Genomic DNA, 16697 nt, shown 5'->3' on the forward strand with positions numbered 1-16697 from the left:
TAGGTTTGATCTGAAGATGACCTTAAATGAAATAATGTGTTAAAAAATGTTCAGCAAGGTGCCAGGTATGTTGTAAGCAGTCCAAAAATGTTGCCTTATCTGAACAAGGCTGCTTTTATTGGCCTTACTTTACAGATGAGAATAATGAAAGTTGGTAGAGGTAAATCTGTGTCACCTGGTTTATTACCAAGTTTTACAACGAGGATTTAACCCCAGATCCTGTGCTTTCCCACTGTCCTTCTGAAATAGCGCTGGTCAGTTGTGTGTGCTTGGCAAGCCCAGTAAGAAACTCAAGACTAAGACATTTACTTCCATTTGATTATTATTGCATCTTTTGTTTGCATGTAACACATCAGATCCCTGCTTGCTTTTCTTCCCTGTCATTTCCAAGTTCCTGTTTCTTAGTAGTTGATATTCTTGGGGGAAGGGATATGAATTGACTGCTGGGAACCAATGTGTGCCGATGGATTAGAACCTAGTGCTCAGGCAGAAAAACTAAGGAGGATTTTTCAGTCATAGCCTTGAAAACACAATCTGTGCCATTATGTCATTTCTTTAACGATAACCGAAAAGTAGTCGATTTTGCATCTTTAGAAATGGCATGTGGCTTTAAGATGATAAGACGTGAAATCCTATTCAGTGTGTGGTGTATTACTTTCTAGGAGTTTCTTTTGAATTGTTTACATCGAGATCTACAGGGCGGGATAAAGGATTTATCGAAAGAGGAGAGATTATGGGAAGTACAAAGAATTCTGACAGCCCTCAAGAGAAAACTGAGAGAAGCTAAAAGACAAGTGAGTAAATTTATTATTTTGGTATATCATGTTTATGATGAAATGTAAAAAGAATGCACTAAAATCTTTTATATACCATTTTAAGTTATTTTTTTTAAGTATGACAACAAATCCCTTCTGAAGGGAAGTTCCCTGATGGGAGATTTGTTCACATGTTTCCAGTTCTTGATTATTGATCCTTCAGCTTGGTATCAGGGAAGTGCTGCCTTTAATTTAGGAAGTTGAGTTTTTGAATTACACTGTTTGACTAAAAGATGTCAGTTTTGTTGTTTCTGGCTTGGTTGGACTTGTAAACAGGTTTCCAGGGTGAGAAGCAGTGCAGTGGTGATACATTTCAAAGGCTGCGGGGGAATTGGAGGCCTTATACATGGAGGTACTGAAGTCAGGAGGGGTTTTCTTTTCCTGGAAACAGGCAGGTGACAGGTTCTGCTGGATGAGCTCGGGGTTTGCAAGCCCGACTGTCGGTCTCCCTCTGGCTCAGTGTGTTGCTTGGCGCTGGGACTCTGTGAGTGTCCCGGCCAGTCTGAGGTTGAGGTCCCACATCTCTGGGCCCCTCTTAACACCTATGTGCACATTCAATATCAGGGTCCAAGAGCACTTCCAAGGGACACAAGTTGACATTCGTCTGACTGGGACCACGTGGTCCGTGGTGGTCACAGTTGTGGTTCTGCTGAGAGTCCAGACAGTGCAGTACTCTGGCTCGAGGGCTGGTGGTATGCGTGGACGTGGCGGTGGCTTTGTCAGAGAGGAGGCAGCGACGAGATGTCTGCCCTGAGCTCTAGGACCTGCAGATGCCCTCTGTGCATTTTCCTTTCTCCTCTGCTTACCAGGTTATCTTTTGCTTACAATGCCTGTTTTTAATTAGTCCCTCATGATTTGGCCTGGAATCAGGTTTTAGTGACAGACCAACCAGGCCTCGTGTGGTCATTGTCCACCGTGTGGTGTCACCCATTAGCCTTTAACACAGGGTCTTGACCCCTGTGGGTGCGGCTTCCTTTCTCGCTTCTGCATCCCTCTTGGATAAAGGAACTGTGACGTAACAAACCAGAGCCAGGACAGAATGGGATGGCTTACCTCTGCTTTACTAATTTCTTGAAGCTGTCTTCATGTCTGCTTATTAATTCACAGAATGCTCCAAAGGTTCTATCAAGTTGATTTCAACTTTGAGAAATAAATGACTTTTAAAGATTCATTATATTAACAGACTAAAAATAAGAAAAATGATAAGATCATATCAGAAGATGCAGAAAAAGTGTGTAGCAAAATTTGACATTTATTTCTTAATAAAAACTCTATCTTTTCAGCCTGATAAAGAGCATTTACAGAAAAAAAGTCTTGTGATTTACATTGTACTTCATGGTAAAAGTCTGAATGTTTTCTTCTGGGATTGATTGGGTATACAAGCAAGGATTTTTGCTTTTACTGCTTCTGTTCAACATTGTACTGGAGGTGTTTTAGCCAGTGCAGCAAAACAAGAAAAAGAAGGCATATGGATTGGAGAGAAATTAGTCTTTATATACAAATCATGTGATTGTCTCTGTATAAAATCTTAAGAAATCTATACAAAATTGAATATGTGAGTTTAGCAATGCTGTAACATACAAGATCAGATACACACGTCTGTTGTATTCCGTATGTTTGCAATGAACTATTGGATAGTGCACCTAAAAAAAGACATAAATAAATTAGAAATATGTTTTTATCACAATATTGTTAAAATGTTAGGTTTTCCCAAGTTCATCTGTGGATTCCATTCCAGTCAAAATTTAAACAGGTGATTTTGGGTAGAAATTAGTAAGCTTTTCTAAAATCTCTGTGAAAAAAAAATTTATGTGGAAATAAATGACCCAGCCTCCCAGTCTATTCCTCCCCCATGCTCCCATTTGCTTGGCAACCACAGGTCTGTTCTCTGTGTCTGAGTCTTTTGCTGTTTCATAAATAAGTTCGAGTCATTTTAGATTCCACATATAAGGGGACTGACTTTGCTTAGTATGATCATTTCTAGTTGCATCTGTGTTGGCGCAAATGGCGTTATTGCTTTTAAATGGCTGAATAGTGTTCCATTGTATGTGTTTATATATAGATATATGTATATATATTTTCTTTATTCATTTGTCAATGGACATTTAGGTTGTTTGCATGTCTTGGCTATTGTGCATAGTGTTGCTGTGAACATTAGGGGTGCAACTATCTTTTTGAATTATAGTTTTATCTGGATATAGGCCCAGGAATGGGCTTACTGGATTGTATGACAACTCTATTTTTTGGTATTTTGAGGAACCTCCATACTGTTTTCCATAGTGGCTGCACCAACTTAAATTCCCACCAACAGTATAAGAAGTTTCCCTTTTCTCCACACCCTCTCCAGCATTTATTATTTGTAGACTTTTTAATGATGGCCATGCTAACCAGTGTGAGGTGATACCTCATTGTAGTTTTGACTTGGATTTCGCTAATAATTAGCAATGATGATTTCATCTTTTCATTTGCTTGTTGGCCATCTGTATGTGTTCTTTGGAGAAATGTCTATTTGGGTCTTTTGCCCATTTTTTGATTCGTTTTTTTTTTAATTTTTATTATTGAGTTGTATGAGCTGTTTGAGTGATTTCTTAAATAGGATACAAAAATTCATGAACTGTAAAAGAAAAATTTGGTAAACTATATTTTATCAAAATATACTCTTCAAAAGACACTGTTAGAAAGATGAACATGCAGACCAGAGACTGTGACATATTTGCAAAAAACAGACACTTGATAAAGTTCTTGAACTAGAATATATTAAAAATTCTTTAGACTTAATAAGACAAACCAATTTTTTTAAATTGTATTTTTTTAGGGCAGTTTTAGGTTGACAGCCAAACTGAGGGAAAGGTACAGAGAATTCATACTCCTTTACTCCCTATGCTTAGCCTCAGTCATTATTAATATCCCCCACCAGAGTGTACGATTATTATAATAAAAATTCAGTTTTAAAAAGGCAAAAGTTTAAACAGCACTTTACTGAAGTTCTTTACCAAAGATTATATGTGCATGATAAAGAAGCACGTGTGAAGGTTGTTCATCAGTGAGGAAGTGCAGATCGCAGTCACAATGAGGAGCCACTGCGCACCAGCCAGGATGACTAGTATCAAAAGTACCAAGTGTTGACAGGGACGTAGAGCGGCTGGAGCTCTGCTTTACTGATCTTGACTGTTTCAGTCATTTTGGAAAACAGTTTGGCAGTTTCTTTCAGAGTTAAGCATCAGGTTATCATCTGGCCCAGCAATCCCACTCCTAAGTGTTTATCTAGCAGAAGAAGGCATGTTCCCTCCCAGAGTAGATACTTAGTGGTTTTTACAGGTCTTATTAGTAGCTCAAAAGTAGAAAGGACTGAAATGCCCACCAGCTGGTGAACAGATAAACAAACTGGGGTACATTCATATCCTTGCATGTTACTCAGCAAACTACTGATATAACATAGATCAGTTGTGAAATTTAACGTGCCAGGAAAAAGACTGCTTACTGATTAATTCAGTTTATATGAAACATAAAAGAAGGTGAGACCAGAGCAATGGAAAGCAGGTTAGTGGTTTCCAGCGGCAACAGGTGGCGGAGGAGCCCAAGGGGACTTTGTGGTGTTGGAGACGTTTGGTGTTGTGGTAGACAGTGGCTACTTGACTTGACAATGGCTACTTGCCGTTGGTACTATCGGCAAAACCAACTAACTGTAGGGTTAAAGTAGACCCCCTCCAAACAGGAAGGATCATGGAAGACAGTTTATATGGGAAGGTTCCAGAAATGCTGAGCACGTTAGCTAGAACTGAACATTTTCCTCCAGTACATCCACAGCGTGAGATCCACACGTTACTGTCAAAGCCCATTTATCAGATGCCCCATCCAGAGGTTCTGCTGGCTGTGCCACTCTTAGTGTTTCCGTTCCAGAAGCTGAGGAGGAAATTTCAGGAATGGGGACAGTGTAAGTTTATTGACTGTGTTACAGTGGGCTGAGCAGTGCTTCCATTTCTCTTATTGAACAGGAATGTGAAACCAAGATTGCCCAAGAAATAGCCAGTCTTTCAAAAGAGGATGTTTCCAAAGAAGAAATGAATGAAAACGAGGAAGTCATAAATATTCTTCTTGCCCAGGTAAGTGTACCTCTTCTATTTTGCAAGATCTTTAAAAAAAAAATATATACATATATATATTTAAGGTATAAACATGATCTGATGCACCTCCACCCAGTGAAATGATTGCTACAGTCAGTTACCCTCTCATAGTACCTTCTGTGATGCGAGCACCTGAAAGACACTCTCTCGTGGCATAATCCACCATTGAGTACAGCGTCGTCATCAGCCTTACCTCTCTAGACAGTCCTTCAACACAAGTGCAGCTGTATTTTTTTTTACCAGTACCTCCCTATTTTACTCACTCTCCAAGGCCTGGTAACCACTGTTGTACTCTCTGCTTCTATGAGTTCAACTTTTTGATTCCACAAATAAGCAGTGAAATCATATGGTATTTGTCTTTTTCTGTCTGGCTTGTTTCACTTATCATGTCCTCCAGGTTCATCTGTGCTATTAAATGCCAGGATTTCCTTCTTACGTCAGAATATATTTGTTACATATATATGTATGTTTATGTTGTCTATGTTGTATATTTATGTGGGCATGTGTATACTTATGTTTTATGAATATGTGCATGTCACATTGTTATATCCATTCATCCATCAGCCATTGGGCTGTTTTCATATATTGACTGATGTGAATAATGCTGCAGTGAACATCTCTCTTTAGTGTTCTGTTTACATTTATACAATCAGAAGCTGGATTGCTAGAACTGTGATAGCTCTGCTTTGTAGTTTTGAGGAACCTCCATGTTGTCTTCCACAGTTGCTGTACCAATTTATATTCCCACTAACAATGCACAAGGGTTCCTTTTCTCCACATCCTCACCAACACTTGTTACCTCTTGTGTTTTTGATAAAAGCCATTCTGACAGGTATGAGGTGATAGCTCATTGTGGTTTTCATTTGCGTTTCCCTGATGATGAGTGACAGTGATCTGTTGGCCATTTCAATGTCTTCTTTTGAGAAATGTCAATTTAAGTCCTTTGCCCATTTTTTAATTGGGTTGTTTTCTTGCTATAGAGTTGTTCGACTTCTTCCTATATATACTAACCCCTCATCTGATGTAAGGTTTGCAGTATTTTCTGTCATTCCGTAGTCTGTCTCTTCACTCCACTTTCTTTGCTGTGTGGAAACTTTTTAGTTTGATGCAATCCCATTTGTCTGTTGTATATTTGTGCTTTTCAGGTCATATCTAAAAAAATTCTTGCTCAGACCAATGTTAAGAAACTCTCTCTGTGTTTTCTTCTAATAATTTTATGATTTCAGGTCTTATATTTAAGTCTCTAGTCCATTTTGAGGTGATTGATGTGTGTGTAGTGAGAGAAGGTAAGGGTTCAGTTTCACTTTTTTGCCTGTGGAAAACCAGTTTCTCAACACCATTTATTAGAGAGACTGTTCTTTCTCCATTGTTTATTAGCGTCCTTGTCAAAGATCAGTTGCCCGTGAGTGTGTGGATTTATTTCTGGACTCTGTTCTGCTCCATTGGTCTATGTGTATGTTTTTATGCCAGTACTGGACTGTTTGGTTGTGGGGTGATGCCTCTAACTTTGTTCTTTTGTTTAAGATTGCTTTGGCTTAAAAAAAATGTTTGCTGTGGTTCTTACAGTCTTTTGTGGTTCTGAATGAATTTTAGGATTATTTTTTCTGTTTCTGGGGGAAACCTCAAAACCCCATTGGAATTTTGATAGAGATTCCAGTGAATGTGTAGATCACTTTGGTAGTATGGAAATTTTAACAATATTATTCCTTCTAATCTATGAACATGAGGTACCTTTCATTTTATCTTTAGTGTCTTCAATTTCTTTCATCAGTATTTTATTGTTTTCAGTATATAGATGTTTCACCTCTTTGTTTAATGGATTTGTTTTCTTAATTTCTTTTTTGGATAGTGGTTAGTGTGTAGAAATGCAACTGATTTTTGTATGTTGATTTTGTATCCTGCAACTTTCCTAAATTTATTACTTCTAACAGTTATTTGATGGACTCTGTGTTTTCTGTGTATAAGATCATGTTGTCTGTAAACAGACAATTTTACTTCTTTACAATTTGGACACCTTTGTTCCTGCTCAGTTACTCTGGCTGGTACTTCAGTACTGCATAACCAGAAGTGGTGAGACTGGCCTCTTGTCCTCTCTCTGATCTCAGAAGAAATACTTTGAGCCTTTCACTGGGGTACCATGTTATCTGTAGTAGGCCTGTCATATCAGCTATATCATGGCAACGTATTCCTTCTATACTCACTTTGTTTCTATTGTGAAAGGATGTTGAACTTTTTCAAGTGCTTCTTTGAATCTTTTGAGATACGATTTTTATCCTTCATTTTGTTAGTGTGCTGTATCACAGTCACTGATTTGTGTTGAACCATCCTTGTATCCCAGAGATAACTGAAGTCCTACAAGTTTCAGTCCTTTTCTGTCACGCCTACCAGGGTCATGCAACTCTCCTCCCCTGAAGAGAGAGTGAGGTCCCAGATGCATCTTTATTTCAGAGTTTTCATCCTGGTGTTTCTTGGAACATTAGCTTTCATAAAAAGGATAAGCATCTGTGTTTAGAAACGCTGGGGACTGTGAGGAGCACAGCTCCAAGAGAGGTTTCTTATACACACTGGAGACTTCTGTGGGTTTCTTATGCACACGGGAGACTTTGGGCCATTGACTTTAAAGTGAACTTGACTGCAGCACCTTTCACGTTTGATCACAGGTTCTTGTCCTCCTGCCACCTGTTAGTTTGGAAAGAAATGTAGGCCTTGGCTGCTTCCAGCTCATTTCTATAGCTTTCCATCTCTGTTCTCTCCTAAGTTTTGTCTGCTGTGGATCTTTTCTCTGGGTTGGAGGGGCTAGCTAGATCCTGGACAGATGTCAGTTTTAGAAATGCATATTCTGTTAAATGCATATTTACTGTTTAAATATTATCCCTGGGGACATGGGTTGAGGAGGACAGTAGCTTGTGTTGAGAAGGAAAGACTTTTCCATCACCAACTCTGCTTTCAGGTGATACTGACAACAGCTGCACGTCGCTGGGGCCTTTCTTCCCTGGTGACACTGTCGAAGGCCCCTTGTGGCCCTCAGACTCGCTGTGAGAAGGTGTTCAGAAAGGCTGGGGGTAGAAACAGTCCCTAGTACTCTGCTGTGTGCCTGCTGGCTGGCCTCTTGTGGATCCTTTACGTAACAAGGATTCCTAAGTAGCGTTTTATGTCTTGAGGAAAATCTAGTCATTCCTCCCAAACAATTTAGTCTACCTTTGCTCAAAGCTTTTCTTGAAATTAGGTAAACTGGGTATTTTAGGGTTGTGCATTACAAGCTTTTGTGTGTGTTAACGTATGTGTATGAAGTGTTAGTCGCTTAGTCCTGTCCAACTCCCAACTCTTTGTGACTCCACAGACTGTAGCCTGCCAGGCTCCTCTGTCTGTGGGATTTCCCAGGCAAGAATACTGGAGTGGGTTGCCATTTCCTTCTCCAGGGGATCTTCCCCACCCAGGGATGGAACCCGGGTCTCCTGCATTGCAGGCAGATTCTTTACTACCTGAGAAGCCCCAGTGTTGTGTGTATGGGCGTAAACAGTTCAGGGTGACAGAGGAGACCCCAGAAGAGCAACCTTTCCTAGACTTTCAGAGGTGCTCACCAGTGTCACTGCTTTAGGAGAATGAGATCCTGACTGAGCAGGAGGAGCTCCTAGCCATGGAGCAGTTCCTGCGCCGACAGATTGCCTCGGAGAAGGAAGAGATCGAGCGCCTCCGGGCGGAGATCGCCGAGATCCAGAGGTGAGGGCAGGGGTCAGGGCTCCACTTGGACTCTGGGGAGAGCAGGGTGGTCCAAGCCTCAGCCCTTCCTGTGACAGGGCCAGGCAGAGCGCCCCCTTCCATACCTTCTGTTACCTCTGAGGTGGGCCTTATCCTGAGTGGACCCGCTAGAAAGCTGGACAGTCCAGAAGCAGACCACCAGCCTGTCTGTGCGGGTGGGTCACGCGCTCCCTGCCCTGTCCTGTCCCCGCACAGCCGCCAGCAGCACGGCCGCAGCGAGACCGAGGAGTACTCATCAGACAGTGAGAGCGAGAGCGAGGACGAGGACGAGCTGCAGCTCATCCTGCAAGACCTGCAGCGGCAGAACGAGGAGCTGGAGGTGCGCATGCGCGGGGCTGCTGCCCTCGGGAGCGCTGGGGTCCGCATCATGCTCATCGGACTCGCTCCTCTCCTCACATGGGGCCTATGGGCCTGGGCTGCTGTCTCTCCTTCCGGCAGGGGCTCGGACACAACAGAATCCCACCCGGGACCCCCCACTCGGGGTTGCTGGCCCCAGAGCCATTTGGGGGGGCCGGCAGACAGGCCCGGTGCAGCAGCTCGCTCTGCCCCACAGTTTACAGATCGTGTTAGTGCTGAGCAGGAAAACACCCCCGGGAAGGAGGAAGCTCTCCAGGTCCACAGAGGGGGAGGGGGCCCTGCCCAGAGGGAGGCACGCCTGCTGACCGTGGGCAGTGGCTCAGCCTGTTTTCCGGGTCGCAACCCCTAACTGACCGGCCACTGCATCTGTCCCCGCAGATCAAGAACAACCACCTGAACCAGGCCATTCACGAGGAACGCGAGGCCATCATTGAGCTGCGGGTGCAGCTTCGCCTGCTCCAACTGCAGCGCGCGCGCCCCGAACCCCTGGCTGAGCCCGAGCCCGGCGCCCGGGAGCCGCCCCCGCCCACCAAGGAGCAGGCGCGGCCGTCGCCAGGCAGGGAGCGGAAGGAGACGCCCATCTGAGAGCCGGCCGGGGCGCGCGGGCCTCCAGAGACGGCTGGTCGGCACGCCGGTGTCCCAGACGTGTCCCAGACTGTCGGCTTCTTGGAAGAGTCATTTCCTTTGTTAACTTAAATAACTATTTTAACCCTTGAGTGGCTTCTTTTTAAACCAAAAATCGTCTTTCTTTGCTTTTTTATTACGGCAGAATCAGGATTTTTCTCTCGTTAGTGGGGGAGCCACACGGGGCCGCCCCGCCCGCCACGTCCCCAGGATCTCGCTGCCGCCACTCGCCCGTGCCTTCACACCTCCGCGGTGCGGGTCCTGGGGGCCTCCTTCCTGACCGGCTGGCCCCCCCACCCTGCCCTCAGCCCCGCCCGAGTCACCCCGGTGGCCTGGGTCATGGGAGGACCGGGGCGTCCACACAGCATGTTTCTTCGACCTTCCATTAGGACAGAGCGCCGTGGGTGGCTTGCTCGGGCCCGAATGTAAGCGTGTCTTTGCCTGCATAAGCCATATCGATGGGTAGCCACGCGCTCACACAGGATTGGAGTCGGTGTCCACACAGGCTCGGTGAACTGCTGCTGGACGCCCGGTGGGCCAGGCTGAGTACTAGGAATCGGACTTCCTCGGGAGTCAGCCGTGGTCCTGACCCCCCCTCGCCCCGCGACCTTGGTTACCTGAGGCGTCCGGCGCACAGACACCGGGGTCCAGTGCCGCTGGGTCCAAGTAAGTGGCTCCAAGAGGCCCTGGGCTGTGAAGACAAACCCACACGTCCCGGTGGTGGAAACACCCCATGAGGGCGCATCCTCTTCTCCTGGTTAGTATTTATTTCAGCACCTGGTTAATGCGGTTTTTTATTCTCTACCTATTGCACTGTTGTGACTTGTTGGCCATTATTTGATTTTTGTACGAAAAAAAAGCTTTGTTATAGAAATCAGCATACTATTTTTTTAAACCTGGAGAGAAGATATTATGGTGACTGAAAATATGGTCAGGTGTCAAATATAAATGTATAAAAGCCTTCTTACTGTCCTGTCTGTCATGTTACATTTATTTTATATTTGCTGGCAATACTGAAGGTTTCTTTTTCGTTTGTGTAAACTCTAATTTCTATCACGGTGTCATGAATTTTTAAAATCAGTATTTCATTACAGTTGTCTCAGCATTGGTAAACTAATTTTTGCCAGGACCATTATTGATCAAGCAAATAAATTCAACAGCCATTTGAGGGAGAAAAAAAAGTTTCTTGTTTTCTGTACCCGTTCTTTCTTTGAAATACCTGAGTGCACTGAAGCTGGTCTGACGTGCTTCAGTGTCCTTCAAGGTCCGCTTGTGAGCAGGACGTTTTGTGCTAACTCACTTGTGTCCTCTTCCCACCCCGGCTGGTGCTGAGCGGCTGTCTGGACTGGATCTGCAGTGGCTTCTGTGAATGATGCCCGGTCAGCCAGCCCAACTGGGCAGGAAGGTGGGTTGTGGCCAGGTTACTGTCTTATAGGTGATGGCAGGGGTCTGTCTGTCCAGTGGATCACCTCTTTGGTGCAGGTCACGTGACTCCAGACTGATGGTTTCAGGCTCGGGTTCTGGGGGAGCCGACACTGATGGTCTCAAGTGTGGTGAGGGCGGGGCTTCCTTTAGGCGACTCTGTTTTGGGCCTGCTAACTTAGCTTTTAATCAGACTCAGCCTGAGAATCCTGACTGAGACTACGGCACTGGAGCTCCTCTCAGCTGCGGCATTGGAGCTCGTGCAGGTCTTGCTGCATCTGTGGCATTCACAGGTGCTGACCTTGGTTCACAGTCTAAGTCGGTGGTTCTTTCTACTCCTTTTCTGTTGTCGCTCCAGTCTTAGGGAGATCTTGGTCTGCTTGCTGGTGAGTGCTATACACACACATTAGGGCTTTCCCAGCAGGATCAGCACCAGTGAGTGTCTGGGGCCCTGAGACACCAAAGTCATGTAAGTCAGGAAAGAGCCTGCTGAAGACAGTGCTTTCTGCAGCCCAGCGGCTTGTTCAGTGACTTCAGGGAGCCGAGTTTCCACTTCCCCAGGGCTGTTAATCCAGATACAGCAAGCAGTGTTAGCCAGAGCAGACACCTCAGTGCTCAGCTAAAGGTAACCGTGCAGTTTTCTGGAGTCAAGAACAACTCCGGCCAGTCGGGGTTTTGTTGGGCAGCTCTTGCTTTAGCAGCAGCATCTGCAATGTCTTGAGTTTAGGAGCGGTCCCTGACCACAGCCTCTTGTACCTTCTCCTAGCCAGGGCAGTGGAGAGCTGCCAAGGGAAGGGATTTTTGAATCATGAATGCCTTCTGCTAACTGTGGCTTAGTCTGAGGCTCAGGAGGGGAAATGCCAGGATCTGCACGGGTGGTTTTGTGCTGGTGTCCCTTTCTCCACCCAGCACCTAGATGCAGTATTCCCTCGGCTTGGGGGTTGCCAACCAGAGGTGGAGAAATAGACCCAGGGTCTTGATATGATAGAGAGAAGGTTGAGTTTGCTCCAGAGAAACTGTCGCTCTGGGCATCAGGGCAGAGTTTGTGATGGACAAACTACGGGATCTTCAGATGTGTGTCAGACCCTGTTGTGTGATAACAATAGCATTCTCTTTCCAGGCTGGAGGAAGATTCACAGAACGTGAGTAGGAAGACCCAGAGGCCTTCCTGGGGTAGCAGTTGGGAAAAGGTGTGGAGAGAAATGTTCTCAGTCCTCTTGGGAGGGAGTGTCCTACCATGATGTCAGCCACTTCTCTTCCTGGTTGGTTTGATTCATGGTCTCCAGCATCTGCACAGGACCAGATGTCTGGTGGGGCCCTCTTCAGCTGTGAAATACACAGCCGAGGTTCCACACCTTGTAACTTGGCAGTGGTGTTAGTGGTCACGAGTCTTTTGTAGGGTGCTTTCCATAAATCTCTTTCCCAAAGCATACGTGTAAAACAGTAACTGTCTGTAAAGGACAAAAGACTTAAAAATGCCTGTGATTAAAGAGCTGATGAGGTTTCATCTGATAAGGAAATGCAGTTATTTCTGTGGCATACAATACTCTCACTGTCCAATGATTATCTTAAAGTATTGAAACATTTCTAGAAACTTCAATTTCTGGAATATATATTAGGAACATATGTCCATACAAATATAACCTAAGAAGGTTTATCATTATCATTTCTTATTTGACAGTTCTTCCCACGTATTGTATCAACTAAACCTAAGTATTTAACATCTCATTTACAAGATGCGAGGCAAATCTTTTGATTTCCCAGAGGGCTCCTGGAAAACCTGAGTTTACTTTGAGGTAAAAAGACTCTTGGTAATTTTTTTTGTTTGTTTTTAAATTTCTTGGCTGTAGCATGAGGGATCTTAGTTCCCCAACCAGGGATGGAACCTGCGCCCCTTGGAGTGGAAGTGTGGAGTCTTAACCACTGGATCACCAGGGAAATCCCTCTATTTAGTAATTTGATGAGAAAATGTCAAAAGAATTGAACATTTAATTCAGTAGGATCACAGATCATTGATACAATGATACTTAATTATCTATTTAAGCAAGGTGACAGTAGCAGATATTAAAGGGAAATACAGAAGTTTACCTTAAAAGTTAGTGCTTGTAATGTTTAGAAGACTGGGTTTTGTTAAGTGAGTCAGTTATTCTGGTAACAGAAAATTTTTGCTGTCCACACAGATTACTTAAAAGGTAAAACAAACACAAACTCTTTCTTTACAATATCTTATAAAGAACAGAAAAATAATTGAAGAGAACTTCTTATCCTTTTAACAGAGGGAAAATCAAATTCTTAATTTTGCACCAGTGAATTTTACTGATAAAACTAATTTTTTTAGAAAAACTTTAGTCCATTTCAGTCTTAGCCTGCTTGACCACATACATTCTGCAGCCTGTGCTGTCCATCCAGGCTCTGTCCCAGATTTTCTCCTCTTTTCTCATCTTGGGACTGCCATTTTACTTCCCTTATCTACTTTCATACTGAGCAGTTACCATCACTGACTTAGTGATTAGAGTTCGTAACCCTTAGAATCCTTAATTCTTAGTGAGCACTACCTTAGCACTAGCATTCTGTGGACTGGCTAGTTAATAATTTTATAATTTCTAGAAGCATATTTATCCTCGTTAAATTTTCCAATGTGGCACAAAACTTGTTTACAGAGAAACCCAAATATCTTTAAAACCAAAAGTGGATAAAAATTTGTTCAGTAATTAATGTGTCAGAATTTTTATCTTATTTGGAAATGATCTAGATATTCAGTGATATCTAATGAATGTCCATCACTTAACTTCTCTCAGTATAACTTTAAGGTTTCAAGTTACCAAAAAGATTTTGGAAATTATTTTTAAGTAGACATACCGGTAAAGTATAAAACTATTGTTGGAAAGTTGATTTATAAACGTTTATCTTACCTCTATTTAATTCACTTGTTCTCAACAATTACGTTCCAGTCATGAAAATTTCACAGGATGTTAAACAGCTAATCATTTTAAGTTATCTTTCTTGCTGACAAATTCTGTAACAGATAACAGCTTATTTTTTAGTAAACCTAGGTAGAATAAAAATACTATATTTTATGCCAATAACTTTAACGACATGCCTGTTTTACTTAAACCAACAGACTTAAACTAGCTTTTATTTACTGAATATTATCCTAGATCATATGAACCTGAAAAACATTTAGGTTAATTTCCATATTTTTGAGAATATGATTTATGTCACACCTGTCTATATAACCTAAATAGAGCTCTTTACAAATTAACTCTGGCAATACCATTTGGAGGTAGACATAAGGAGATACATTGTAAAATTTCTAGAAGAGAACAGAGAGAAAACATTCTCTGACATAAAATCATACCAATGTTTTCTTAGGTCAGTCTTCCAAGGGAATAGAAATAAAAATAGACAAATGGGACTTAGTCTAATTTACAAGCTTCTGCACAGCAAAGGAAACCAATAAACAAAATGAAAAGACAACCTACAAAATGGGAGAAAATATTTGCAAATGATGTGGTCAACAAGGGCTTAATTTCCAAAAGTGTATAATCAGCTCATACAACTCAACAAAAAAACACAAATAATCCTATCCAACAATGGGCAGAAGATCTAAAACAACATTTCTCCAAAGAAGAAACAGATGGGCACTAGGCACATGAGGAGATAGCTCATCATTGTTAACTATGAGAGAAACGGAAATCAAAACTACAGTGAGGTACCTCCTCACAGCAGTCAGAATGGCCATGGTTAACAAGTCTAAAAATGCTGGAGAAGGTGTGGAGAGAAGGGAACCCTCCTACACTGTTGGTAGGGATATAAACTGTCCAGGCACTGTGGAAAACAGTATGGTGGTTCCTTAAAAACTAAAAATATAATTACCATATGATCTAGCAGTCCACTCTTGGGCATATATCCAGACAAAACTGTGATTCAAAAAGATACATACACCTCTATGTTCATAGCAGCACTATTTACAATAGCTAAGACATGACAAGCTAAATGTCCATCAAGAAGAATGGATAAAGATGTGGTACACATATACAATAGAAAATTATTCTGCCATGAAAAGTGAAAGTCGCTCAGTCGTGTCTGACTCTTTGCAACCCCATGGACTACAGAGTCCATGGAATTCTCCAGGCCAGAGTACTGGAGTGGGTAACCGTTCCCTTCTCCAGAGGATCTTCCCAACCCAGGGATCAAACCCAGGTCTCCTTCATTGCAGGTGCGTTCTTTACCACCTGAGCCACAAGGGAAGCCCAAGAATACCGGAATGAATAGACCTATCCCTTCTCCAGCAGATCTTCTCGAACCGGCGTCTCCTGCATTGCAGGCAGATTCTTCACCGAGCTATGAGGAAAGCCCATTAAAACACAAAATAATGCCATTTGCAGCAACATGGATGCAATTAGAGATTATTATAGTAAGTAAGAAAGACAAATATGTTACCACTTACACATATAATCTAAAATATGACACAAATGAATTTATCTATGAAACAGAACAGACATGGTTTCCAAGGGGGAGGGAGCAATTGGGAGGCTGGGATTAGCAGGTGCAAATATTACATACAGGATGGATAAACAAGGTCCTGTGTACAACACAGGGACCTGTATTCAATGTGATAAACCACAGTGGAAAAGAATATTTAAAAGATGAATATATAACTGAATCACTGCTATACAGTAGAGTGTAACAGCCCTAGTCTTCAGAAGCCTCTCCTCTGATGAGAGCTGCTTAGAGAAAGCAGGGAGAGCACTTACAGCCCAGAGGCACAGAGAAAGAATGCAAGTCCCACCGGGGAAGGACTTCCGCTCCCTAAGTCCCTGTCTTTTTGATGTCTGCACGCCTTCTGGGGCGAACAGGGAGGTTTGAGGGCTGGAGAAAAAGCACAGGTGGAGGTTTGGTTTGTTTCTAGAGCCACATTAGTGTTCTTGGGAAGACTCGGTTTGTAAGACAAGTGCAGTTGTTAAATTCTTCCAAGAGATGGGTAATGGTACCAAGGTGCTGCCCACCCTCCCAACTGCATCATCTTCCGTTGGCTTCTTCATATCAGCGAGAAGGTCAGGGTCAGTCAAGATGAAAATCAAAAGCTCCCATGTGCTAGGTTTAGAGCTGTGTATCTTTGCAGAAGGACTTACTAAAACATTCTAAAGGCTTCAGAATGTTTTTCTTTCCCTGTGGGTATACAGTTTCATTCCAGCTTTGGAGAGAAGGCTTACAAAAAGTTCATATTAGGCTATGAATATGAGCTTCTAATTTGGCCAACTTCTGACCATAGAGCTACCTAGAGAAAAAAAACTTTCACATATCTTGTTCAGGTTCGGTAAGTATTCCAACAACCCCATGAATGCAAGGGGTGTCCCCAAAGAGGGTGCAACAGATGCCCCCAAAATCCAGAGCAACCCCTAAAGGGCCCAAAGGAAGAGCTCTTTAGATGATTCCCGAGAGCTGGCGAGTCAGTAGGACCCGAGCAGCAACTGGGGTGCGGCCCTCACTTCTGTCTGATCTCCATCCTGATGGCAACTAAGCCAAGTTCTCAGGACACAAAATGAGACCAGTAAGAAGGTAACATCTGTTCCAGGGAGAGAAAAGATCACCA

At 43.1% G+C, this 16697-nt stretch overlaps 1 protein-coding gene and 1 long non-coding RNA gene across 7 annotated transcripts in view; one reads left to right on the forward strand and one right to left on the reverse strand.

Annotated features, from left to right (window-relative positions):
- RALBP1 (ralA binding protein 1) overlaps window positions 1-10860 on the forward strand; it is a 40817-nt gene extending 29957 nt beyond the window's left edge. For all 6 annotated transcript variants that reach the window (XM_086373194.1, XM_086373191.1, XM_086373192.1 and 3 more), the window contains exons 6-10: window positions 663-794; window positions 4811-4918; window positions 8538-8659; window positions 8894-9017; window positions 9434-10860. In XM_086373194.1, the coding sequence (XP_086229320.1) occupies window positions 663-794; window positions 4811-4918; window positions 8538-8659; window positions 8894-9017; window positions 9434-9640 (693 nt within the window). In that variant the 3' untranslated portion in view covers window positions 9641-10860. The remainder of the gene's footprint in view (window positions 1-662; window positions 795-4810; window positions 4919-8537; window positions 8660-8893; window positions 9018-9433) is intronic.
- LOC147346142 (uncharacterized) lies at window positions 3775-8057 on the reverse strand. The gene is made up of 2 exons (XR_015153967.1): window positions 5054-8057; window positions 3775-4947 (listed from the first exon to the last, which is right to left on the reverse strand). It is a non-coding gene; the product is annotated as an uncharacterized LOC147346142 (long non-coding RNA).
- Window positions 10861-16697: the final 5837 nt, after the last annotated feature.

This window comes from Bos grunniens, chromosome 24 (genome assembly GCF_055505025.1).
Source record: "Bos grunniens cultivar Pamir isolate PY7600 chromosome 24, Bosgru_T2T1.0, whole genome shotgun sequence".
NCBI lineage: Eukaryota > Metazoa > Chordata > Mammalia > Artiodactyla > Bovidae > Bos > Bos grunniens.